Source organism: Neltuma alba, unplaced genomic scaffold (assembly GCF_004799145.2).
Source record: "Neltuma alba isolate B1F8T4 unplaced genomic scaffold, ASM479914v2 tig00010087_pilon, whole genome shotgun sequence".
Lineage (NCBI taxonomy): Eukaryota > Viridiplantae > Streptophyta > Magnoliopsida > Fabales > Fabaceae > Neltuma > Neltuma alba.
The window spans coordinates 876146-903654 of record NW_021635044.1 but is presented as its reverse complement, the minus strand read 5'-3'; the positions used below and the strand labels follow the sequence as shown (position 1 = coordinate 903654).

The 27509-nt window shown below is 36.7% G+C and overlaps 2 protein-coding genes across 2 annotated transcripts; one reads left to right on the top strand and one right to left on the bottom strand.

Annotated features, from left to right (window-relative positions):
- Window positions 1–1544: 1544 nt before the first annotated feature.
- Window positions 1545–11407, top strand: LOC114754146 (uncharacterized). Its single transcript, XM_028942906.1, has 7 exons — window positions 1545–2399; window positions 9350–9550; window positions 9631–10244; window positions 10335–10416; window positions 10495–10902; window positions 11091–11155; window positions 11191–11407. The coding sequence occupies exons 1-7, from the start codon at window positions 1545–1547 to the stop codon at window positions 11405–11407; spliced, it is 2442 nt and encodes an 813-aa protein (XP_028798739.1).
- A 1013-nt stretch (window positions 11408–12420) lies between these two features.
- LOC114754145 (uncharacterized) lies at window positions 12421–15856 on the bottom strand. Its single transcript, XM_028942905.1, has 4 exons — window positions 15586–15856; window positions 14459–14833; window positions 14135–14338; window positions 12421–14044 (listed from the first exon to the last, which is right to left on the bottom strand). Exons 1-4 carry the CDS (start codon window positions 15675–15677, stop codon window positions 12421–12423), a joined length of 2295 nt encoding a protein of 764 aa, XP_028798738.1. The 5' UTR covers window positions 15678–15856.
- Between the last annotated feature and the right edge of the window lie 11653 nt (window positions 15857–27509).

Sequence of the window (27509 nt, the reverse complement as noted above, 5' to 3'; positions counted from 1 at the left end):
TTTTGGAAAATAAATACCCCCTATTCAGCCAAGAGGAGTTCATGGGGAATGAGTGTGATTTTTAAAAATCTGATTGCAACATTGGATTCCTCATAAAAAATTATATAGGATTGAGCCATGAGATGATTGATTCTGAAGGAGGAATCATATTGTTAAAAGGGAAAATTACTGTAGAGTCCCACAGAAGACAATTTACTACTAGAAGGTCCCATGAAATCAGAAAATGTATATGAGGTCCCAAGGGACCTTATAGCAAAAAATTTGAAACTTGCAATTACTTTCTTGCCCTTTTGATTAGAGAAAGTAACCGAAGCACACTCAAAATCGTTTCGGTTTTTATCTTCGCGAAATCGGCCGCGCGCTCACACTCCGTCGCCCGCTCACACTCCGTCGCCTGCTCACACTCCGCCGCCGTGTCGTTGGTGCTTTATCCTTGTGTGCTCCGACAGGTTCAATCTCCGGCGAGGTCTGTTAGTTTATGGTTGGTACATTGTCGGTCGCTGCTCCGCATTCGGTCACTCTCTGGTCCGACGCCTTCAATCCCCTGCGCGGTCCATCGGTCTCGGGTCTACACACCGTCAGTCTCTCGTCCGCAGTCCGTCGGTCTCTTGTCCGCCCGTCGTCGCCGTCTTCTCTGACGCATTGAACAGTTTCAATCTCCAGCACGGTCCGGCCGACTCTGCTCAGCACTCCATCCCTCTCTGGTCCGCACTCGGTTGCCGTCTGCTCCGACGCCGTGAACTCTCTGGTACAGTCCGGTGGTCTCTCTACTAACGCCTCAATCTCCAGACAACTAGTCTCTCTCGGTTAGAATATTTGACAATTTCAAGCTTCTTGGTCATATTTTGAAAAATGTTTGGTTTGGAATGTTTGAACATTTGAATTGTTGATTGTTCGTAAAAGCTGCTCGATGACCTGAAGTGGTTTGGAATGTTCGGTTGTTTCGTGTGTTTATATATGGAGCCAGTGATAACCATGACTTGTATTTTCACTATGATATTAGAAATGTGAAGTATGTTGATATTACAATGATCTGACATGCGAATCAAAGTTAGGGGCAAAAGTTGGGGCTGGTTGGTACTAAGTTATATTAGAGATCAGTTTGAAGAACACTGGTTAAAATTGTCAAAAATTTGATTTGGTAGAGCTTTTTAAATGCAGCAATCAGTTATTGTTAATATTGCTGAATTAAAAGGGAGAACTTTATGTAATTGATTTGTTCGGCAATAAAATAATAAAGGTTTTGTTTGGCTTTTTATGGTGGGCTCCATGGTGGAATGTTAATTTGGCCATAAGGTCAGAAAGGGAATTGCTTGTTGGATATAACACCTATTGGCTCTATACTATAACCAATGAAGGGAAATTCATTCTGGTGGATTGATTTGTGATCCATATTATTTACTGTTGTTCATTGCTTTCTGTCATCCAAAGGGATATATTTTGATTTTGTTAATTAGTGAATAATTTGGTGGTGTTGAAGATACTTACTATTTTAAAATATATGTTGATGACAGTATTTTTTTTCCTTTTTGCAGTAGAACAAAATGACTAAAAAGAGTAAGAGTAAAGATGGACAAAGGGCTAGGAATTTCTCCGGATACATATTATTCATTGAAGAGTTTTATGAGCAGAACAAGAAGAAGTTTAAGTCTTTTGAAGAGGGCACTAACTCTGTGAAAAAGGCTTGGGGAAACTTAACAGAAGAGGAGAAAGAACAATATGGTGAAAGGGCTAAAGAAATGAGAGTCCCACCAAAAGGGAAGAATTATATTGTTCCCTTTCACACACGCTGTGCTCCGGGACAATTTATGGAAGTCTGCAAGCAATTAAAGAAAAGTAAAGATAAGATGGAAAGACTGAAAAGAATTGGTTTTGATAAATTGGTTGACATATGCTGCTCACAGATCTATAGAGATTTTTGTGGTGAATTGATCCGTGTGTTTGACCCTGTAAGTAGGCAAATTTCAATTCGAGGGAAGACGCATTTAGTGGGGCCCGAAGATGTAAATGAATTGATGGGTCTACCATTTAAGGGGGAAGATATTAAAATAAATGTGGAGAATGAAGATGAAACGTTCAAGAAATTAAGGAGTGACTACGGGAAAGTGCCATACAAAACAATAGGAACATGGTTGATTGAAGGAAAAGAGGAAGAAAAGTTTGAATTCCTTTTTGTTATGTATGCACTAGGAGTCCTCTTGTGTCCTGCCTCTAGTGTATGGGTGAGTGATAAAGTGTTGAAAGTCATGGTGGTGACAAAGGATAGTTTAGGACACTATGATTGGAGCAGCTTAGTTTTGAAAGAATTCTGCAACTCAATTGCAGAGTTCAAGAAAGGAAAGAAGAAAGGAAAAGCTGATGGGACGAAAAATGTGGGAGGTTGCATGTACTTCCTAATGGTAAGTGTGGGTATGATTCATTTACTTTGATGTTAGTTTATTGTCAATGTGCTGTGTAGGTTGTGATTGGTTGCTCTGTATGTTGTTATTTACTACTCTGTTGTCAATTGGAGAAATGTACGCTGTCAACTGCTTATGTATAGGTTGTGATTTGCTGGTGTCAAGGTTGTTATAGTACTGTGTGCAGGTTGTTAATGGATTGTGTTGGTTTGTCACCTGGTTATGTATAGGTTGTAATTGCCTTCTGTTCGTGTTGTCATTCGGTTTATCGTGGGTTGTCAATGGCTGCTGTGCATGTTGTGAATGACACAAATGTAGGTTGTGATTAGCTGATGTGTAGGTTGTGACTGTATGGTGTGCATGTTGTCATTTGGTTTAGCGTGGGTTGTTAGTGGCTGCTACTGAGGTCAATGGCCTGTGTTGGTTTGTCACCTGGTTATGTATAGGTTGTAATTGCAGTCTGTTTGTGTTGTCATTCTGGTGAGTATGGGTTGTCACTGGATGCTGTACATGTTGTGAATGGCGCAAATGTATGTTGTGACAGGGTTATGTGTAGGTTGTGATTGGACAGTGTGTATGTTGTTATTTACTACTCTATGTCGTCAGTTGGAGAAATGTACGCTGTGAACTGGTTATGGATATGTTGTGACTGGCTGGTGTAGAGGTTGTTATTGTCCTGTGTTCAGGTTGTCATTAGGATGTGTTGGTTTGTCACCTGGTTATGTATAGGTTGTAATTGCAGTCTGTTCGTGTTGTCATTCTGTTTAGTATGGGTTGTCACTGGATGCTGTACATGTTGTGAACGGCGCAAATGTATGTTGTGACAGGGTTATGTGTAGGTTGTGATTGCTCACTGTGTATGTTGTTATTTACTTCTCTATGTCGTCAGTTGGAGAAATGTACGCTGTGAACTGGTTATGGATATGTTGTGACTGGCTGGTGTAGAGGTTGTTATTGTCCTGTGTTCAGGTTGTCATTGGGCTGTGTTGGTTTGCCACCTGGTTATGTATAGATTGTAATTGCAGTCTGTTCGTGTTGTAATTCTGGTGAGTATGGGTTGTCACTGGATGTTGTACATGTTGTGAATGGCGCAAATGTATGTTGTGACAGGGTTATGTGTAGGTTGTGATTGGTCACTGTGTATGTTGTTATTTACTACTCTATGTCGTCAGTTGGAGAAATGTACGCTGTGAACTGGTTATGGATATGTTGTGACTGGCTGGTGTAGAGGTTGTTATTGTCCTGTGTTCAGGTTGTCATTAGGATGTGTTGGTTTGTCACCTGGTTATGTATAGGTTGTAATTGCAGTCTGTTCGTGTTGTCATTCTGTTGAGTATGGGTTGTCACCGGATGCTGTACATGTTGTGAATGGCGCAAATGTATGTTGTGACAGGGTTATGTGTAGGTTGTGATTGGTCACTGTGTATGCTGTTATTTACTACTCTGTGTCGTCAGTTGGAGAAATGTACGCTGTGAACTGGTTATGGATATGTTGTGACTGGCTGGTGTAGAGGTTGTTATTGTCCTGTGTTCAGGTTGTCATTAGGATGTGTTGGTTTGTCACCTGGTTATGTATAGGTTGTAATTGCAGTCTGTTCGTGTTGTCATTCTGTTGAGTATGGGTTGTCACCGGATGCTGTACATGTTGTGAATGGCGCAAATGTATGTTGTGACAGGGTTATGTGTAGGTTGTGATTGGTCACTGTGTATGTTGTTATTTACTACTCTGTGTCGTCAGTTGGAGAAATGTACGCTGTGAACTGGTTATGGATATGTTGTGACTGGCTGGTGTAGAGGTTGTTATTGTCCTGTGTTCAGGTTGTCATTAGGATGTGTTGGTTTGCCACCTGGTTATGTATAGGTTGTAATTGCAGTCTGTTCGTGTTGTCATTCTGTTGAGTATGGGTTGTCACTGGATGCTGTACATGTTGTGAATGGCGCAAATGTATGTTGTGACAGGGTTATGTGTAGGTTGTGATTGGTCACTGTGTATGTTGTTATTTACTACTCTGTGTCGTCAGTTGGAGAAATGTACGCTGTGAACTGGTTATGGATATGTTGTGACTGGCTGGTGGAGAGGTTGTTATTGTCCTGTGTTCAGGTTGTCATTAGGATGTGTTGGTTTGCCACCTGGTTATGTATAGGTTGTAATTGCAGTCTGTTCGTGTTGTCATTCTGTTGAGTATGGGTTGTCACGGATGCTGTACATGTTGTGAAGGCGCAAATGTATGTTGTGACAGGGTTATGTGTAGGTTGTGATTGGTCACTGTGTATGTTGTTATTTACTACTCTGTGTCGTCAGTTGGAGAAATGTACGCTGTGAACTGGTTATGGATATGTTGTGACTGGCTGGTGTAGAGGTTGTTATTGTCCTGTGTTCAGGTTGTCATTAGGATGTGTTGGTTTGTCACCTGGTTATGTATAGGTTGTAATTGCAGTCTGTTCGTGTTGTCATTCTGTTGAGTATGGGTTGTCACCGGATGCTGTACATGTTGTGAACGGCGCAAATGTATGTTGTGACAGGGTTATGTGTAGGTTGTGATTGGTCACTGTGTATGTTGTTATTTACTACTCTGTCGTCAGTAGGAGAAATGTACGCTGTGAACTGGTTATGGATATGTTGTGACTGGCTGGTGTAGAGGTTGTTATTGTCCTGTGTTCAGGTTGTCATTAGGATGTGTTGGTTTGCCACCTGGTTATGTATAGGTTGTAATTGCAGTCTGTTCGTGTTGTCATTCTGTTGAGTATGGGTTGTCACCGGATGCTGTACATGTTGTGAATGGCGCAAATGTATGTTGTGACAGGGTTATGTGTAGGTTGTGATTGGTCACTGTGTATGTTGTTATTTACTACTCTATGTCGTCAGTTGGAGAAATGTACGCTGTGAACTGGTTATGGATATGTTGTGACTGGCTGGTGTAGAGGTTGTTATTGTCCTGTGTTCAGGTTGTCATTAGGATGTGTTGGTTTGCCACCTGGTTATGTATAGGTTGTAATTGCAGTCTGTTCGTGTTGTCATTCTGTGAGTATGGGTTGTCACGGATGCTGTACATGTTGTGAATGGCGCAAATGTATGTTGTGACAGGGTTATGTGTAGGTTGTGATTGGTCACTGTGTATGTTGTTATTTACTACTCTATGTCGTCAGTTGGAGAAATGTACGCTGTGAACTGGTTATGGATATGTTGTGACTGGCTGGTGTAGAGGTTGTTATTGTCCTGTGTTCAGGTTGTCATTAGGATGTGTTGGTTTGTCACCTGGTTATGTATAGGTTGTAATTGCAGTCTGTTCGTGTTGTCATTCTGTTGAGTATGGGTTGTCACCGGATGCTGTACATGTTGTGAATGGCGCAAATGTATGTTGTGACAGGGTTATGTGTAGGTTGTGATTGGTCACTGTGTATGTTGTTATTTACTACTCTATGTCGTCATTTGGAGAAATGTACGCTGTGAACTGGTTATGGATATGTTGTGACTGGCTGGTGTAGAGGTTGTTATTGTCCTGTGTTCAGGTTGTCATTAGGATGTGTTGGTTTGTCACCTGGTTATGTATAGGTTGTAATTGCAGTCTGTTCGTGTTGTCATTCTGTTGAGTATGGGTTGTCACCGGATGCTGTACATGTTGTGAATGGCGCAAATGTATGTTGTGACAGGGTTATGTGTAGGTTGTGATTGGTCACTGTGTATGTTGTTATTTACTACTCTGTGTCGTCATTTGGAGAAATGTACGCTGTGAACTGGTTATGGATATGTTGTGACTGGCTGGTGTAGAGGTTGTTATTGTCCTGTGTTCAGGTTGTCATTAGGATGTGTTGGTTTGCCACCTGGTTATGTATAGGTTGTAATTGCAGTCTGTTCGTGTTGTCATTCTGTTGAGTATGGGTTGTCACCGGATGCTGTACATGTTGTGAATGGCGCAAATGTATGTTGTGACAGGGTTATGTGTAGGTTGTGATTGGTCACTGTGTATGTTGTTATTTACTACTCTGTGTCGTCATTTGGAGAAATGTACGCTGTGAACTGGTTATGGATATGTTGTGACTGGCTGGTATAGAGGTTGTTATTGTCCTGTGTTCAGGTTGTCATTAGGATGTGTTGGTTTGCCACCTGGTTATGTATAGGTTGTAATTGCAGTCTGTTCGTGTTGTCATTCTGTTGAGTATGGGTTGACACCGGATGCTGTACATGTTGTGAATGGCGCAAATGTATGTTGTGACAGGGTTATGTGTAGGTTGTGATTGGTCACTGTGTATGTTGTTATTTACTACTCTGTATCGTCATTTGGAGAAATGTACGCTGTGAACTGGTTATGGATATGTTGTGACTGGCTGGTATAGAGGTTGTTATTGTCCTGCGTTCAGGTTGTCATTAGGATGTGTTGGTTTGCCACCTGGTTATGTATAGGTTGTAATTGCAGTCTGTTCGTGTTGTCATTCTGTTGAGTATGGGTTGTCACTGGATGCTGTACATGTTGTGAATGGCGCAAATGTATGTTGTGACAGGGTTATGTGTAGGTTGTGATTGGTCACTGTGTATGTTGTTATTTACTACTCTCTGTCGTCAGTTGGAGAAATGTACGCTGTGAACTGGTTATGGATATGTTGTCACTGGCTGGTGGAGAGGTTGTTATTGTCCTGTGTTCAGCTTGTCATTAGGATGTGTTGGTTTGCCACCTGGTTATGTATAGGTTGTAATTGCAGTCTGTTCGTGTTGTCATTCTGTTGAGTATGGGTTGACACCGGATGCTGAACATGTTGTGAAAGGCGCAAATGTATGTTGTGACAGGGTTATGTGTAGGTTGTGATTGGTCACTGTGTATGTTGTTATTTACTACTCTCTGTCGTCAGTTGGAGAAATGTACGCTGTGAACTGGTTATGGATATGTTGTCACTGGCTGGTGGAGAGGTTGTTATTGTCCTGTGTTCAGCTTGTCATTAGGATGTGTTGGTTTGCCACCTGGTTATGTATAGGTTGTAATTGCAGTCTGTTCGTGTTGTCATTCTGTTGAGTATGGGTTGTCACTGGATGCTGTACATGTTGTGAATGGCGCAAATGTATGTTGTGACAGGGTTATGTGTAGGTTGTGATTGGTCACTGTGTATGTTGTTATTTACTACTCTATGTCGTCAGTAGGAGAAATGTACGCTGTGAACTGGTTATGGATATGTTGTGACTGGCTGGTGTAGAGGTTGTTATTGTCCTGTGTTCAGGTTGTCATGAGGATGTGTTGGTTTGTCACCTGGTTATGTATAGGTTGTAATTGCAGTCTGTTCGTGTTGTCATTCTGTTGAGTATGGGTTGTCACCGGATGCTGTACATGTTGTGAATGGCGCAAATGTATGTTGTGACAGGGTTATGTGTAGGTTGTGATTGGTCACTGTGTATGCTGTTATTTACTACTCTGTGTCGTCAGTTGGAGAAATGTACGCTGTGAACTGGTTATGGATATGTTGTGACTGGCTGGTGTAGAGGTTGTTATTGTCCTGTGTTCAGGTTGTCATTCGGATGTGTTGGTTTGCCACCTGGTTATGTATAGGTTGTAATTGCAGTCTGTTCGTGTTGTCATTCTGTTGAGTATGGGTTGTCACCGGATGCTGTACATGTTGTGAATGGCGTAAATGTATGTTGTGACAGGGTTATGTGTAGGTTGTGATTGGTCACTGTGTATGTTGTTATTTACTACTCTGTATCGTCATTTGGAGAAATGTACGCTGTGAACTGGTTATGGATATGTTGTGACTGGCTGGTATAGAGGTTGTTATTGTCCTCCGTTCAGGTTGTCATTAGGATGTGTTGGTTTGCCACCTGGTTATGTATAGGTTGTAATTGCAGTCTGTTCGTGTTGTCATTCTGTTGAGTATGGGTTGACACCGGATGCTGTACATGTTGTGAATGGCGCAAATGTATGTTGTGACAGGGTTATGTGTAGGTTGTGATTAGTCACTGTGTATGTTGTTATTTACTACTCTGTATCGTCATTTGGAGAAATGTACGCTGTGAACTGGTTATGGATATGTTGTGACTGGCTGGTATAGAGGTTGTTATTGTCCTGCGTTCAGGTTGTCATTAGGATGTGTTGGTTTGCCACCTGGTTATGTATAGGTTGTAATTGCAGTCTGTTCGTGTTGTCATTCTGTTGAGTATGGGTTGTCACCGGATGCTGTACATGTTGTGAATGGCGCAAATGTATGTTGTGACAGGGTTATGTGTAGGTTGTGATTGGTCACTGTGTATGTTGTTATTTACTACTCTGTGTCGTCAGTTGGAGAAATGTACGCTGTGAACTGGTTATGGATATGTTGTGACTGGCTGGTGTAGAGGTTGTTATTGTCCTGTGTTCAGGTTGTCATTAGGATGTGTTGGTTTGCCACCTGGTTATGTATAGGTTGTAATTGCAGTCTGTTCGTGTTGTCATTCTGTTGAGTATGGGTTGTCACCGGATGCTGTACATGTTGTGAATGGCGCAAATGTATGTTGTGACAGGGTTATGTGTAGGTTGTGATTGGTCACTGTGTATGGTGTTATTTACTACTCTGTGTCGTCAGTTGGAGAAATGTACGCTGTGAACTGGTTATGGATATGTTGTGACTGGCTGGTGTAGAGGTTGTTATTGTCCTGTGTTCAGGTTGTCATTAGGATGTGTTGGTTTGCCTCCTGGTTATGTAGAGGTTGTAATTGCAGTCTGTTCGTGTTGTCATTCTGTTGAGTATGGGTTGTCACCGGATGCTGTACATGTTGTGAATGGCGCAAATGTATGTTGTGACAGGGTTATGTGTAGGTTGTGATTGGTCACTGTGTTTGTTGTTATTAGGCAGTGTGTAGGTTGTGATTGGTCACTGTGTATGTTGTTATTGGGCAGTGTGTAGGTTGTGATTTTCCGCTGTTTATGTTGTCAGTGGCCTGTTTGGATGATGTTGTTGTATATCTAAGTTATCATTAACTTCACATGCAGATTTATTGCCTACAACACTTTCCTCTCGGAAAAGAAAAGGCGGCAAAAAATGAAAATGCCATTACTTATTGGGATGAGGAAAAAGTGAAGGCAAGAGTGAAATTAGAAAAGAATAGCGACAGAGGCATACTGCATGGCATTCCAAGTGTCGGTGGGGCTTCAATAAGTGCATCCAACACAGGAATAAAGCTAACCCACCTTGTAAGTAAATCATGTGTAGCTTATTTTGGTGCTGTGTAGAATTTGGAGTAATGATAACTTTCATTACTGTTGTTTTGCAGGAAATCAAGAGAACGTATGAAAGGTTGATGACCATGGTTGAAGGGTTGGTGTCGACAATTGGAGAAGAGTTGGTTTCCCTGCAATTGAGGTTGACGGATGAGATTGACAAGGAAGATGTGGTGGAAGCAGTAAGTAGCGAAGATGATAGAGAGAAGGCAACTGAAGATGAAGAAACCGGTGAAGAAGGTAAAGGAAGCCCAAAAGATTCAATTCTGTCACAAGAGGAACAACAGAGTGAACCAGAAGGAGATGATAAAGAAGAGGGCAAAAGTGCTTCGCGTGAAGAAGAGAGTCAATCTCAACCTGAGGAGAAAGGAGAAGGGAGTCACTCTGGATCAGAGGATGATGGAGAAGAAAAAACACAAGACAAGTCTAGTGATGCAGCAGCAGAAGAGGATAAGGGTGTAGGCGATGAAATGGAGGAAAAGGATGAAATGGACCAGCAAGCACAAGGGCAAATGGATGTAAGAAGATCAACACGGGTGAGAAGCCGTGCAATCAAATCTCCCTGGTTAGAGGAGGTGAAAAAAGGCCGTGGCAAGAGAAAAGCTGACGAGAAAGAGGAATTATTCCAGATGTGCACGAGAAGATGTGATCAAGATGAAGGTGCCAAGTAAGTGTTGGGACTGATTGTAATTGGGACAACTGATTGACAACAATTTTACACATACAACCCTTGTGCTCATTGTTCCTTTTGCTGCAGGTACATTGTAGAGATGTATGGGTACTTCTTGACACGTGCTGAGCTTTGCTGCCTACAAGACAGGAAATGGATGAACGACAGGGTAAGACAGTTGTTTATATAGATAGAGAACTGCGAATGTCATTATGATCATGACTAACTGTTTGTATGTGTGATATAGTTCATGTCTATGGTGGCGAGAACCTTGGTGGGAGATGAAAAAGAGAACCACGGTCGTGTCAGTAGGCACATTTTTTCACCCGAGTTAATGCAAACAATGGCCGCTAATCCTCTTAGGTGGAGCCTGGAAAAACATGAACATGAAATCTTACCGGAGCACATAGGATATAACATTGGAGACTGTGACTTCATATTTGGCCCCACCCTTTTCAATTACCATTGGTTCTGTTACGTGATGGATGTAAGAACCATGCGTTTCTATGCCCTTGACTCGTTGGTGGACAATTTGACGATGTTGAGATTACAAAGAGAGGAAGAAGAAGCAATGAAAACAGGGAAGAAACCACAAAGGAAGCAAGGGAAGAAGAGAGGACAGATAGATCCTAAGCAATTCATGGCGAGAGGGATTGTATACACAACTTTACATTCATTCTATAACTTGTTAATGCGTTATGGTTGCTTGTCTGCTTAACTGTCGTGGTTGTTAATGCCTGCTGATTACTTGTCATTGGCTACAGCGAAGGTTGTTAATGCTTCCTGATAACTTGTCATTCACAACTGTCAAACTTGTTTCTTCTGTTTGTCCCTTTTTTGCAGAGAGATTGTTTCTGCCAAGTGCTTCGTGTGCTGAAGCCATCACTGTTTGCGGAGGAGGAGCTAATGTTCATTCACTAAAGTACTTGTTTTTCCTTTATAGGGACTCTTGTGGGGTGCATGTGTTGAGCTGGTTACAAACATGGGACGACACTGAGTATGGTGATGACGGCTACACAATGCCTAAGTACTCCCCTGAAGAAATCCATGACTTGAAGGTTGGATGCTTGTGGTGGCTCGTGACTCATCGGAACAACCTGCATGGCGATGAAGTGTTGTCTTTGCTGCGAGGAAACCCCCAAAGCAAGAGGAAGAAATAAATGACAAGCATATATTATATTTACATTTATTTATTTGACAGCATAGTGACATCTGAACGTCAAGTTCACATTTTATTTTTTTCTTTGAGCATGTATGAATCCTGGATGTTAAGATATGTTAATGTGTTTTGATATCCTTTACTGGTTATCAAGTTTTTGTAAAGGCATTCATGTGTTTTCATCATGGCCACAAATGCAGACTGAATAAGACTGGATAAACAAATGGTAACCACGGTGACATGATAGGCATATATCAGAGTCCTCTCTGCCACATCTGTTTACAACCTCAACAGGGGTTGTTCACAACCTCAAAAGAGATTGTTGACAACCCGAACAGAATTGGTTAACAACTCACTCGGGGTATAACACAACTGTTAACTTAATTATATTATGAGCACATATAACGACCTTAATAGCAAAAATTGAGAGCATTTTAAAGTCATTAACAGCTTTAAAAGAACCAAATCATATTACAGCAGATTTTTATTCCAGCAATTCATTTACAACCTCAACAGGGATTGTTGACAACCCGAACAGAATTGGTTAACAACCTTCGCATTGCCCCTGACAACTGACGCTGGGGATACCACAACCTCCACATGAGATCTAATTCTAACCAAATCATATCATATTATGACTTTAACACAGCTCGAATGTCTTAAGAAATCACTGAACACTGGAAGTAGGAGAAATTGTCACTTTATATCAGTAACATAATTGAGACTGCTAATGACAACCTGCATGGCGTCTGATAACAAGTCCATTACAACCTATTCACCAGTACATCAAAAATACAGAAATGATGTTATATCAGATTACAACCAGGTGTCATTTACCACTTGATATATATATGTACAACATAACTACACCAAATTTACAACCTATTCAAAAAAGCATACGTGTTGCATGTGTGGATAATGACGGACAACTTGAGGTGTAGGTTATGACATTTACAAAAAAAATGCTGTCACAAGCATTCACAAAACGAAATATCAACAAGCCACCAGCAAAGCTCAACTTGGATTGGGGTTCTGGCAAGTCTTCACAGTGTGGCCTGGCTCATGGCATCTTCCACAGTGGTAAAGTTTTTTACTTTGAAATTGAGATTCAATCCTTCTTTTCTTTGGCCTCCCTGAGGGTCTTTTAGTGATTGGTGGCTGTAAAAATGTTCCCGTCATCATCTGCGTAACAGTGAGAGCTTCGGGACAAGGACAATCATGTGTCGCAATTGGCCTCATACTACTTGCATATATCTTCTCTTGGGCTGACAGCTTATAGCAATCATCTACAAATTCATAAACACTACCATGAAGTAGCTTTATCGCTGCACAGGCATGAGCACAAGGTACTCCGCTCATTTGCCATGCTAAACAAGTGCATTTCTGAGCTGTGAGATCAACAGTGACACAAATTATTCCAGTAGGAGATGTAGTATCAACTTGAACTCGGTTATCTCCATAATATACAGTATGCATATTCTCCGCTCTTGCTACTTTTTCTTGCAACTTGGACTCAATATTTGGCCCAACGCCATTTGTCCAATTTTCCATTGCCATTTTGCTTGCAACCATCTTCTTGGCTAATTTCTCCATATGCTCATGTATGAGAATTGACACATTGTGCTTCCTCTCCTTCAAAATCCAGGCATTAAACGACTCCGCAACATTAGTGGTGATGTTATCCCATCGCTTAAACGGGAATTTGCTTAAAGCCCACCGATCTACATCTCCTTGAGTGTCAACCCAATCAGCCAATTGTGGACAGAATGATCTAAGTTTCCCCATTGCAGCAACATATTCATCCTCAATCCTTGCATAGGCGATTCCATCCAGCATTTTCAATGCAACGTCCTTTGAAGTACCTAAAACTCGTCCCCTGCCTCGGTTAATTTTTAAATAATGTGCACTAAAATTTTCTTTCACATGCCTATAACAAAAAGCATGTCTCTCGCCACCAAATATTGTTCGCACAGCACCTATAATGGCATTATTCCGATCTGAAACTATCGTTGTCTCCACTGATCTTGTGATGTCTTTGATGTTCTGGAGAAACCAAGCCCAATCATCATATGTCTCCCCACTAACTATAGCATATGCTAATGGAAATAGTTCATTGTCTGCATCATATGCATTAGCTGAAATCAATGTCCCCTTATAAGGACCACTTAGATGACAGCCGTCTATATAAAGTATATGTCGACACCCTTCTAAAAATCCATTAATTGAGCATCCATAAGCAATAAACACCCTCTGAAATCTGTTACTATCCAACCCTTCCCATCGAGCACTTGTGTTTGGATCAGTTTCAATGAGCCTTTCACAAATCCAGGGAATCGCCATGTATGAATCCTGTGCACGACCATGTATTTCCCTCAATGCTCTTTCTCTACCCCTGTATGCTTGACTATAATTCAGTCGCACCCCATATTCTCTATACAGATCTCTTCTAAGTTCATTAGCATTCTTGTCTATATTACACCTCAAAGAATCTATCATGATTGATGATGTTAAGTTTGACCCTCTAGAGTGAGATACAACCAAGCTGTCCTGTGCATAATGCACATGCTCACTTCTTAAGGTTCTAATTATTAACAACTCAGAATCTTGTCTTTGTCCCATTGAGTATGCACCCATATACCACGGGCATCCCTCCGCCATACACTTCACAATGATCTTTTGTTGATTGTTCTTCACAAACTTGTATGAAAACTTCACAGCAATACTGTACCTATACAGTGCTTGCCTAAGAGCCACTGCATTAGGAAAAATCTGTCCTTCTCCGATAACCAAACCCTTCCACTTTGTTGAATTCATTTCCGGAATTGGGGTTGGCATCATTTTTGAACCATATGGCAACAATAGTGGGTCTTCACTAACCACATTAGGTGGAGACATGGACAATGTATCTGAACCTCCGAACAAGTCTTCCATCCTACATAACAGAACAGGTCAAGGGGTCGTTAATGACAACCTTCGATCACTATAATAACAACTTATGCACAACAGTTGACAATAGCTAATATTACTTCGAAATTTAAATAACACAACTTACACATGTTGCTCTTCTATTACAACATCCCTTGTTAGTTGTGAATTTTGATCTCCATTTTCTCCTATATATACATGACCACTATCGCCATTGAAGTTAATCAAATGTTCTACTCCTTCATCATCTACAAGGTCCACAAATGTACACTCATCAAAGGTTACTGTGAATTTCATAACCATTCCATTACTTTCTTTTCCCACAATTGATGCCACCATTGTTCTAAATTCTCCATATGATGTCCCTTCCTTTATCATTCTTGTTCTCACACCACCTCCAACATACTGCGTTTCACCTTCTACACCATTAATAAATTGTCCTCCTATATGGAGGTAGCAAAACAATTGCTTTGCACTGGAAGTTGCCATCCTGGATATCAACCTGCCACAATCACTTGTTAATAACAACTCATACAGTTATGTTAACAACCTTCGATGTACCCATTAACAACACATTTAACCATCGCATTTGAGGGGTTACAATAATAAATATCTGTCATTTTCCACTCATTTCCATCAGCAACACAGCATCATTGCTCAAAAAACAGAGCATCATTCACCGAAAAACAGAGCATTGCTTTCTAACCATAGCCACACATAGTAAAACCACACCTAACATGATTAAAACCACATATGACTAAAATGAGCCTCCCTTGATATTTCTAGAGAGCTGAATCACATGCTTAATACCAACGTATAAACACCCAATCAACTTTTCAGACCAGCATTAAAGCTGCGACTGGTTGTTAATAACAAGTCATACAGTTATGTTAACAACCTTCGATGTACCCATTAACAACACATTTAACCATCGCATTTGAAGGGTTACAATAATAAATATCTGTTATTTTTCACTCATCTTCATCAGCAACACAGCATCAGTGACCGAAAAACAGAGCCTCATTCACCGAAAAACAGAGCATTGCTTTCTAACCCTAGCCACACATAGTAAAACCACACCTAACATGATTAAAACCACATATGACTAAAATGAGCCTCCCTTAATATTTCTAGTGAGTTGAATCACATCTTTAATACCCACATATCAACACACAATCAACTTTTCAGACCAACATTAAACTTGACACTGGTTGTGTACAGAAGAAGAGAAATGTTGTTAATGATGAGACGTACCAAGAAGATGAAGAAATAATGTCGCTTGCCTGCGATGGAGTACCAGCACATAACTCCCTTCTTTCTTTCAGAAGCTTCTCTTCCTTGTGCATGCATAACAAACAACCGCACTAAATGAAGCCAATCAGCGTCTCTCCCTCTTTTCTTTCCTTTATCAATGACTGAGGGCAAGTACGTAATATCACAACTCAAATTATTTACCCAGAGGTCCCTGGGGACTTATGAGGAATTTGGGGATTTCATGGGACCTTCTGGTAGTAAATTGTCTTCTGTGGGACTCTACAGTAATTTTTCCTTGTTAAAATCAGGGGAAAAGGGGGGAAATTGTTGAGTTAATGTTCAAGTATTGGAATTAAGTTGTCTTGTAATTAATATCGTCCATGTTTATGCTTGGTTTAATAGGCATTGAGAGAAGGAATTAAGAAGAAGCATTGCTCCTTGAAGGAATTAATTGGACAAGCTTTACAAAGGTAGCTTTGAATTATAATTTGATTGTTAATCTTGCTTGTTTAATGTGATTTGTTGTTTGCTTGAATAGAGGAACTTGTGTCGTGGCATGGATTGGTTGAATAACATTAGTTTATGCTTTGGCCAAATGCATTGGGTTATGTCATTGTGGAAGTGTTGATGTTCCTCTTTTAGTATGGCATTAAGCATGATTTTATGGGGTTGATTATACTTTGAGGTATGATAACATGTCACATGATAACTTGCTTGATTTGCATGATAATTGTAATTCAAATGCTACTGAGATTTCATGGAAATCTCATTCCCGCTATATTAAATTATGTCTCAAATCGGAAATGATTCATCCGATGGCAAGGGTAAGGAAATAATTTTGGGATAGAGGAGCATTATGGAATTGATGCTATTATGTTATGTTGTGTAATGTATTAATGAACTTTATATTGAAAATGTAATGGATGATAAATGATATGTGATGTAGAGTATGTTTGTATGACATGCCTAAATGTTGGAATATTGAATGGTATAATGTTAAAAGAATGTAGGAGAAAGAAAAATGAGAGATAAATTAAAGAAAGTAGCATTAGGGGATAAAATCCTCCTAAAAGAGGCCAAAATTATGGCACATGAAATAATAAGCAATTGTTGAAATTTGGACATAAAATTTTACAAGAAAATAGATCTAATTTTTAGCTTTGAAAAAAGTAATAATTCATTAAATTTGGAGTTATGCGCCAAGAGTTATGCCCTTCCAAAGTTGGACAAAAATTCTGGAAATTCGAAAATAGACCATATGAAGAGTACACTTTGACGAATTTATTGGAATTATTTTGGATGGAATTGGACCAAATGATTATTTTTCTCTATAGAATTCTTAGCAAGCTTCACTTGAAAATTAGAACCACTTTGTTTTGATTTTTCTAGATTTAGTTATGAATTTTCAAAGTTGGCCTATTTTCGGATGAATATTATACAGACAAGATGAACAGTAAAAATCCTGAATTTTAAATTTTCCACCTGGTCGTGTTATGAAACTCCTTATATTGGTTCCAATTGACATGTAATGGGCTATAAAGAGAGATGTGACACTTCTCCCTTGATCATACCGAGAATGAGAAAGTCCAACTGTCTTTATCCTATCAAGATATGTGTTACAAAACTTAACCGCCTCTTAAGCTACATATCTCTTAACAATTGATGTCTCAAGCTGATAAGGATTCTTAGAGTGCCTTTTTAAGATTTTCATGTATCTCTCAAACGTATACATCCACTTTAAACACATATGGCCACAAAATCTTATCTCTTGCATAAGATAGATCTTTTCTTCCATATATTCCTCTCACTTGTAGTTTTCTTCTTCATTTTACCAAAGATCACATTAACTCCCTCTATCCGTTGATAAACTTCATCTGCAGTTAATAGTATTAGAGTCATTTGATATTCTTATGAGCCATTATATACTTTCTTCAAGTTATAGTAAGGGTGGTGTCAATTAAGAAACCTTTTGTAACCAAAGTTATAACACCTCAAACATATAATCATATAATTAACAAGAGTACTTCATAAATAGTCCATAAGTATTTCTAGTATTTAAGCCAACCAAAAAGAGTATAGGCATATCTAAACAACCAAGTATGTCATAGTTTCAAAATAAATCCTTAAAATATCTTAATAATAAAAAATGATGAAGTCTTAGAGTCATGAGAAATAAAAATAACATAACATGTACTTAAGGAGCACAAAGGAGCCTCTATGGCTCACTTCATTGGTGCCTTTTCTTGTTTTCTACCAGATCCATCACCTGAAAATGTTAATGGAAGACATGAGATCTAACGTCTCAGTAATAATTGAAATCCCTAAGATATACATACAAAAAACAAATATTTTAATAAAACTACATATATATTTGTATTTGTACCTCAAATGTGTAAATTGTATCGACACTCTAACATTAAAGCAATAATATATCTAACAAATATTCATTCACAACATGCGTTTCATAATAATATATGCATTATGCAATCTCCCTTATATCACCATCCATCTTTATTTTGTCGACTAGAGTCATAAGCTAGCACATAGCCCAACCAAAACTAATACATTTAAATGGATTGTCCAAGCTCACCTGTACTTGAAATACACCCAAATAAAGGTATAATACTTAAGTCTAGACTATGGCTCTCCTTCTTTAAAGAACAAAACTAAGGAGGTGTCACATGTTCCACAACTCCAATAAAATCCCAGCCAAAGAAAAACATAGAAGAAGGGGCTCTGACAAGTACCATCCACTATGCACTAGGTGATGGCATACCATGCAGTAATTAAATAACATGCAAATGTCCTTTTAACTTCAGCACATCATAAAATGCATATGCCATGATAATATGGTATAACAGAATATGTTAACCAATATACCGCTATTCCACAACAGAAAAAAAAAAAAAAAAGAATCAAATCCAATACAAGTTATCAATAGTACAATTCTCTATATTTCAATCATCATAATTATCAAAATATTTAATTATTATGAATATTATTTAATAATATTTCATACTAAAATAATTAATTTGCAAGATATCTAATAACATTGACATCCACAAACAAAACATATCTAAATGAAAAAAATTTCAGGGTTACCTGCTACTCCTTAGCTTATATGTAAACACACTAATGTTACCCCAAAGTTTTTATTGAGAGTCTACAAAATTACACACATAGATATCTCTTATTAATAAAACTTAAAACTATTAGAGAGCTACTTAAATCTAGAACTACCCTCTAAACTAGTTTTATATAGACACCTATTAGTTGCCAAGTATTCTGCCATTTAATTAAGACACAAAAATATTTTCAGATAATTTTTCTTTTATATATGATATAAATTAATTTGTGAAAGACTAATATAATAATCACATATATATAAACGTACGTGTCCCTAAGGAAAGAAAAGAATGAGAGTATATGTATTTAGGTGTGTTCAAAATACAAAAGTGAAAAATAATTAAAAGAAAGGTTTGATGGGACGCATGGGCTTTCTGGAAGATAGATATTACAGTTTCATGAGGGTCATGTAGATAACTATATAGATATAGGTATATATATATATATATATATATATATATAGATCAAGTCATAAGTTTTGACTAGTATGTGTTTATACACACACAACAACATGAAAAAAGGACGCACATTACAAATGATACTAGATGAAGTAAAAGATGGAAAGTCAAGCACAAAAGCTCCGTACATATAGGTATATGATATTATAATATTAATGTAGAAAATAGAGATAAAAAGGGCTGAAATAGGGAAAGGAAAAAAAATGATAAAACAGGTTTAACAGTAACGGGGATGATCCAAAAAAACTATACTCATAAATGACCATATCCATTTAACGGTAAAAAAATAGAATTAATAGACCCTCACCTACTGACATTTTCATTAATGGAAGTTGGTGGGGTTATGAATGAAATAAAATAATATAACATATTGACAAATAGGAAGGAGGAACGTGGGTTATCAAGGAAGAAACACGCATATATACAAAATATATGAATACACACAAAATCCTTGACAGCACATTAATATAGAAGAGAAAAAAATGGTTTATAAATTAAAAATTCGCCACTCAAGATTCAAAGAAGTGGAGGACAAGCTATAAGAAATGATGGAGAGAAGGTGAGAGGACAAGTCATATCTAAAAAGACAAAATAGGAAGCCATGAGGGGGGAAAAAAGGATGATTGGTGTGCATTCTGATAGGATTGAAAAGAAGGGTATGACGAACAAGAAAAAGAAAGGAGAGGAAATGAGAGATACCTATAGGTGTAAGGGGCAATGACCAAGTCTAATGAGAAAAGGGCAAAGGAATTTAAAAGGGGAGGGTTAGGGTTAGGGTTTCCTTTTCTTTTCTTCATATTATAAAAAATAATATAATAATTCCTTTGTTTTTTTACTCTAAATGATATAATAATAGTGATAATAGATATTTTTTGGCACATATTTACAACCATTATTTTATCAAAGTATTTCCCCTTCACACATTTTTTCTATGATTATTGTTATTACTTATCATATTAGCTGATTAGTTAATTTTTTTATAACAATAATTTATTATATTTATTACTTTTTTGCGAACTCCGCCTAAATTATTTTATTCTTTAGTTATATATCCTAAACTATAATTGGCACTAAATCCCAAAATAATTAAATTGAGGATGTTACAAAGGTAGACCATCTTTCTTTCATGTTTGAGTTACATATAGTGAGTGTAATATCTCAAATTTTGGGTCACAAAGTACCAAAATTAGTTTAAAATGAGAAGGCTACTAAACTCCTTTTAACAGAAGTCCCAAAGGTTCCCTGGAGGGACAAAGAGATTTTTAAGGACTAAATCGTAAAGGATAAGTTTTTTAAGACTGAAAAAAGAGGAAGTTAGAAACTTAGATAAAATCTTGAGACTCATGAACGAGAAATATAGATGAATATAGGCTTAAGGTTATGCTAGAGGCCTTAATGAACTGAATTATGAGGTTAAGCCAAACTAAGAGCAAAATCATAATTTTACAGAGTTTTGGGATAGAAAGAGCAAAGATGCAAATTATGCCCAAAAATTTCAGAAATTGAAAAATGACATGTTAAGGCCTGTGTGTGAGGAAAAATGATGAAAATACCCTTAAATTGACTTTAAATGAATTTTAAAGATTATAGCTAATTTTGAGGTGTAAAGCTAGATTTAATTATTTGAGTCATAAGAAGGCCTAAAAAAGTAACTAAAAATAGGGATTTAGAAGTTAAGATGCTATAGAAAATTATAAAATTAGTCTTATTCCTAGAAGTCAGCAGAATGGCTTTAAAAATATTTAAAAGCCAATTAAACTGTTTTGGGACATTTTACAAGAAATTCAAAAATAAATACTTACAAATCAAGTTATGGCTTGAGAAAATTCACAGAATTTCTCCAGAATTTAAGGAATTTTATGGTATAGATGGATAAATTTTTGGGGCTTGAGATTGAATAAAATGCTCTAGTTAAATATTAAATAATTTTTGTCTCCTAAATAGGAGATAATAAAAAAATATCTAAAAGCAATCATAAGGCGTTGAATCAGTGTGCTGAGTCACTAGATGCATTTATGACACAATTATGACACCTATGAGTCATCATACTAAGTTACCAAGGGATATTTATGGACAGTAGAAAAATCAGAACCTAGTATGGGTAAGTTTTAGACAGTTCTCTGTCTACTCGATACAGTAAAATTTCTACTGCGTGACTTAGTAAGGCTAAGTAGTTTGTCAGTGGAGCCAACTATTTTCTTCCATGCTTCTCTAAAATGGCTCCATATGAGGACTTATTTGAAATGAGAAAAGGGTACCAGAGCATGTCCCAGTAGTATCGAATAAGTTAGGACCCAAAAAAATATTTGATACGGTGCAGAATGGTAAGACCGGTAGAGGAATATTTAAAGGCTACATTTTGCATACATTTTCTATTAATTTTCTTCCTATTTTAATGCCAAAATGATGAAGGGACATGCAAGGGATTATGTGTACGGTTAGATAGGAGGAGAAGGTATTACGTGTACAATTGGATGAAAGACAAATAGCTTGATGGTGTAAGCATGATGTCATGAGGACACTTATCAATCTTGATTATAGTTAGCAAGATCACAAGCCTCCTAGCCTAAGATTTGTCCATTTGTAACAAAGGAAAAAAAATGAAGCTTTGAGATTTAGCCACATACCCCTTGTAATTTTATGAAACCTCAAGTGTTAAGAGTTAAAAGAAGCGCTATAAATACCTCTCCATCCCTTCACGTTTTCGGCCAAGAGAGGTCTTTAGGGGAAAATGTTTTACTCCTAAATTGTGAGAGAAAAAGGAAACTCCAATGAGAGAAAGTCCACACAAGCTTAGGCAAACATGAAGGTAAACTTCTATACCTCTTGTGTGTTATATGGGGGCTATTTTTATGATCATTTGTTTTTTATTTAGTGGCCATTTTCTTAAGAGGAAATGCTGTCAAATTTTTGAAAAAATAGAGGAAAATAGCCAAGAGATTGAAACATGGATTAAACACTTGAACAGGGTAGAAATTGATTGGTTATATTTGAGTTTTGGAAAGAAAATCCAACCCTAAACATTATGCAATATTTTAGCCAAGAAGAGAAATAGGGGTTAGAGTTGGATTTTGTTGATTTTGAGCTTGAAAATAGATTCTACATGCAAAATTATGTGGGAATAACATGTAAAATTAATTTTAGAAAGATTGGAATTAAAGCTCAAAAGTTAGAGGTAAAAGTATGTTAAAGAGAAAAACATGAATGTCATTGATTCCATGGCTCTAATGAATGAATGGCAATGATTAGTTAATGTGATTAGGGCCATGTGACACTAAAGAAAATGAATGGAAAAGGTTGATCAAGTAACATTGGTGGTTGAAAGCAAAGGGAGCAAGAAGAAAACTTAAGGATAAAAGGTAGTGAACTTATCTTCTTAAATGCTCGACATGTATGCTTGTGTGTTGATGATGTTTAAAAATGATTTCAAAGCATGAATGCTAAAATGTCGCTCTATGTTTTGTTTAATTCATGGCTATGCATGTATGTAATGTTAAGTATATGAATATGTTATTTCTTTAGAGCATGAAAGTATGTGAAACCAGGTATGTCATACACATGCATTTGTCTTGCATGCATTTGGGTAATATTTACTACGGAGATTCTTTAGAATCTCACCTTCCCTTAACCAAACATAATCAGTTTATGCTTAGGGGAAAGCAATGTGATAGAGCCCAATCTTTATGTGGTTTTCTCAAGTATTTTCTAATGTTTTGTAACAATTTTACCCTCATTTTGCATGCATTTATATCTGTTTGATTACATTGAGTCATGCATTGCATTTTGCTATTTAAAGGGTAAAAAGGGTCATTATTCTCTTCTCAATTTTAATTGCCTTGATCTGTAATCAGTTGGTCTTCACAAAGCTCTTTGTTGTGATTTTTAGGTAATTGGAGAAGGACCCAAGAACCATAATAGAGCATGGATGGAGCCAAAATGTTACAATGATCAAAACACAAGAGTTGGGAGTGTTCTGCCTCCCCAGGTCGCGACATGAACTGCTGAGGTCGCGACCTAGATGCCTCTTAGTGAAACTATGTGTTTTGGACCTAAGTCAAGATGAAAGCTCTCTGTCTTCTGTGACAACCGTTCTTTCAAAACCATTTTAGATTAAATCCAACAACTTATTTGAATGATTAACCATAATAGAAAAGAAGAAATCTTAAAATTTTAAAATCGCTATCATGGTTAAAAGAAATAAACTTATATTACGAGCCACATCAATCATTAACTTGGGCCTTGTACTTTCAAAGTCCAGAAATATCATTCAATCGTTAGCCCAAACCAAACTTATACTTTCAAACACACGAACTAATAAAACATTTTAATATAAGTCATGAAGCCCATTAGTCAAAAGTCAACACTATTAAATGAGCATAATACGCAAAATCTTAAATATCTCTAGCCTTCCAATGACCTCCCGTATCAAATAATAGTGATTAAAAGTATTAGTTTACAGCATTAGAGTATATTGGCCCTATGTGGCAATATATAACAAGTCAACACATAAAACAAAAATAGGGAGGCTATACAAGTTGTAACAGCACATTATGCCTCCGGAGCCTTCCCTGATGGGCCACCACCAGAACTATCACCTGAAGATAGTAAAAACCACGGGGTGAGACAAATGCCTCAGTAACCAACTTTCCAACTCATCATATATACTAACACATGCTCATGAGGTGTCAAGTGGGACAGTTATTAATTCTCGAAAACATAGATATATAATTTCAATCATCTAAACCCTCACTATAGGGGCTAACACATCAGCCACATAAGTATATCCCTCACTATGGGGGATCAATCAGACATATAGGCTTATTCCTCACTCTGGGAGACGAATAAAAGGCCACAAAGGCCTATCCCTCACTATGAGGGACGAAGGAAGAAGCCAACCAATGTGCACCAATGGCGGCCTTACCACGTGGTAGGATATAGCTCAATCCAAAATCCAAATAACAACCAACCATTCACAATATAACAAAAATGTCTCAATCTTTTCCCAGTATAATTCATAAGATATAAATCATATATCTTTTCTAAACTTCTTAATCACAATTCTAAAAAATCTCACAAGATAATTTTTCATAGCTCCAAAGTATAATATATCTACTCGAGCTCCAAATAACAAATATTATTCAAAAATAGCAAAATACTCACAAACAACATATTAGCACATATAACAAGTGAAAAGTGGTTACCTCTCACAAAAAGTAATACTAAAGATTACCACAAGGTCAATCCTTTGCTCAACCAATAATTAATCTACACAATTAATATAACCACATATTAATATAAGCTAATTAATTAATTACTTAAGCTTCTCTATATTATTTAAATTTCTAATTTAATTAAATTTTTATTCTAAATTCCCGCAACTCTCATAACCCAAAAATTATTAAGTATTTTAGAAATAACTTAAAATTTCTAACAACCCAGATTATTTATTTACCACCTCCAAATTATTTACCTTAATAAAAAGGATTTTTCACAATTTCCAAATATAAAATTACTATGTTCTAAATTCAAAAAAAATCTCATTTTCAGTTTAAACCTCAAAATCAAACTCTTAAAAATTCAATAATACTTCAAATATTTATAACTAAATAATCTAATCAAAACTTTAATGGTATAATTACCATATATATATTCGTAAATAATAAACTTTTAGCTACAATAATTATTTTAAAACCTCCAGTAACCCAATAAATAAAACTAAACCAATTAAAATCTCAATAATATATCAAACAATCCACATAAATTATTAACTTAAATTTAATCAGTAAAAATATGATATATCCCATAAATAACATATTTTTAACTAAATAAATTAATTTAAATACTAAAACTAACAAATAGAGAAATCTAAACTAATTAAAATTAACAACTCGTTTACTTCTAAATTTCTCTAGTCATCTTTTGTCAAAATTCAATACTTAGATCATATATAAGTCTCAAAATTTTCTCTAATCACTATAGTAATACTACTATTAGGAAGCATAAAATATATATGAAATATTTATGGAGAAAGTTTGATGAAAAGAGATAATTTTATGTACCTAAATTATCTTCAAAGCTTGCTATTGCCTTTACCGGTATGATCCTTTCGCTCTTGCATACACACACACAACTCTCTTTCCTTCTTTCTCTCCTGCGCACTCTCATTTTCAACCTTCCTCTCTCTCTTTTATTTTTTCATTTTCCTAACTACCTTTCATTTTTTTCTTCCCTCATTAAATTCCTCTCCCCCATTTTCTTCCTTCCCTTTTCAACGCTTTAGCTTTCCACCGAATTCAGTGGAAAGCTGTGACCCATTTTTTTAAAATAATATATTAAAATATTATTATTTTATTATAATAATAAAATATATTTTTTTTGAATTTTTTTTAATATTATAATAAAATATTATTATATATTTTTACATAAATCTTAAAAATTAATTTAGGATATTACATCTTCCTAGGTCACGACATGGAACTTGTGAGGTCACGACCTGATCCCCCTAAGTCATGACCTAACATTCCTGAGGTCACGACCTGAGTGCGTTAAGTGAAACTGTGCGTTTTGGAATAGGTTTCTAAACTTCTATACTTAAGGGGATAGCCACCACAAGAACACACTCTTCCATTCTTCAGATTGGTATAAGGTTGAGCCACCATCATTTCCTCTCAAGTCTCCATTGAACCTACACCCAAAACTTCTATTTTTCTTCATCTCTTTATCATTTTCTGCATTTCTGGACCGATCAAACCACCCCAACCACCTTCTTCTCTATTTTTCCAACTTCATTTTTAGCTTTAACCATGGTTGTTCATTCCTGGAGCAATTGCAATTAGTTTGAAGGCATGAGAGGCTAAACCCCTTAGCCTCTTGGTGATAGAGAACGAAGCTTGAGCTCAATGACTTAATCGGGGAGTTTTTCTATAGTCTAAACTTGTATTTAATGTTGTGTTGAATATTTCTAGATTTAGGAACTTTCTGCACTTGTATCAAACTTGGTTTATAATTGCAAATCTGGTGTTTAGACTATTTTATTGTATTTGGATTAGATGATGCTAATGTTGATTAATCTATTTAATATTTCAGTTTGAATCCTTATGTTCAATTTGATTTTTAGTGATTATTGTTGATTAATCTGTGCTCTTGGTATTCTGTGTGTGTTGATTGACATTCAGAGGGCATTTACATCATCCATTCATCTACATTCTAAGTGGTTTTCAGCAGTGTCTTAAGAGATATTAATTAACTTTGGTTAAAGTGAGTTTTCATTAATTAAGACATCGGACCCAAGTGATTATTTGGGGTTTTCTTCAGATTTAGAGGTTTTCTAAAACTCCCAATCATTTTAAAGAGTAATGATAGCTGAGTTTTCATCATCAAGAGACTGTTTAACCATAATTCCTTTTTAATCGAAAACATTTCTTCATTCATTTAAAATACCAAACACAGTTAACTTTCTGCACTTTATATTTGTTGCACCACCTTTAAAACAACTAAAACCCCCCCTTTTTACTCACTCAAATTTACAACGCTTTTGAAAACCAACTTAGACTAGGATTTCCAATAACAAGCTCCTCGAGAAGAACAACTGGTTGCATCCTATAACTTAGACTAGGATTTCCAATAACGCTTTCTAGTGCAACTCACTTTCTTGACAATCCGGAAGGTGACAGTTTGGCTTCAATCACAATGCTTGGAGGAGAACAAAGAAAGAAAAGAAGAAATATGAAATAGTGCATTATATTATGTTATGTAATGATATGTGATTATGAGATTATATGTGCCAATTAGTGATTTGTATTGGAAATAATGTTATTGGCATGTATAATGGATTATAATGATGAATAAAAATGATTAATGCAATGTTGGATTGGTGTTCCATATGTATTGAATTAATTAGAAATTCTTAATCCAAGTTAAGGAGATAAGTTACCCCTAATTGAGTTACAAAATGGTGACAATGTTAATGAGAGAAAATGAATGAATATGCCATGAAATTTGTTATGATTAAAATACACATCATTAGCTTTAAAACAAGTGGTAGATCACTTAAAATAGATGTGTGTATTAAGAGTTATACTTGATCAAAATTTGGATATAGAAACTAGAAGGTGTAGTTTTTACTAAATGAACAATAAAGTTCACACAATAAATTGTACTAATTGGCAAGGATTAAGGCCAGATTTAGATTATTTTCCTATATATAATTAAAAGAGCTTTAAATAGAATTTTGAACAATCACAATCTAATTTTTTTATAATTAGTTATGATTTTTTAATTTTAGACCAAAATTTTGAAATCAACCAGTGAACCGTAACCCAAGTAACCAATTGCAAATTT

Coding starts and splice junctions, on each gene's coding strand:
- LOC114754146 (XM_028942906.1), top strand. CDS start 1,545: ATGACTAAAAAGAGTAAGAGTAAAGATGGACAAAGGGCTAGGAATTTC. Junction 9,551..9,630: donor GAATAAAGCTAACCCACCTT/GTAAGTAAATCA, acceptor GTTGTTTTGCAG/GAAATCAAGAGAACGTATGA. Junction 10,903..11,090: donor AATTCATGGCGAGAGGGATT/GTATACACAACT, acceptor CCTTTTTTGCAG/AGAGATTGTTTCTGCCAAGT.
- LOC114754145 (XM_028942905.1), bottom strand. CDS start 15,677: ATGCACAAGGAAGAGAAGCTTCTGAAAGAAAGAAGGGAGTTATGTGCT. Junction 14,834..15,585: donor ATTATTTCTTCATCTTCTTG/GTACGTCTCATC, acceptor TGATTGTGGCAG/GTTGATATCCAGGATGGCAA. Junction 14,339..14,458: donor GTAATAGAAGAGCAACATGT/GTAAGTTGTGTT, acceptor TCTGTTATGTAG/GATGGAAGACTTGTTCGGAG.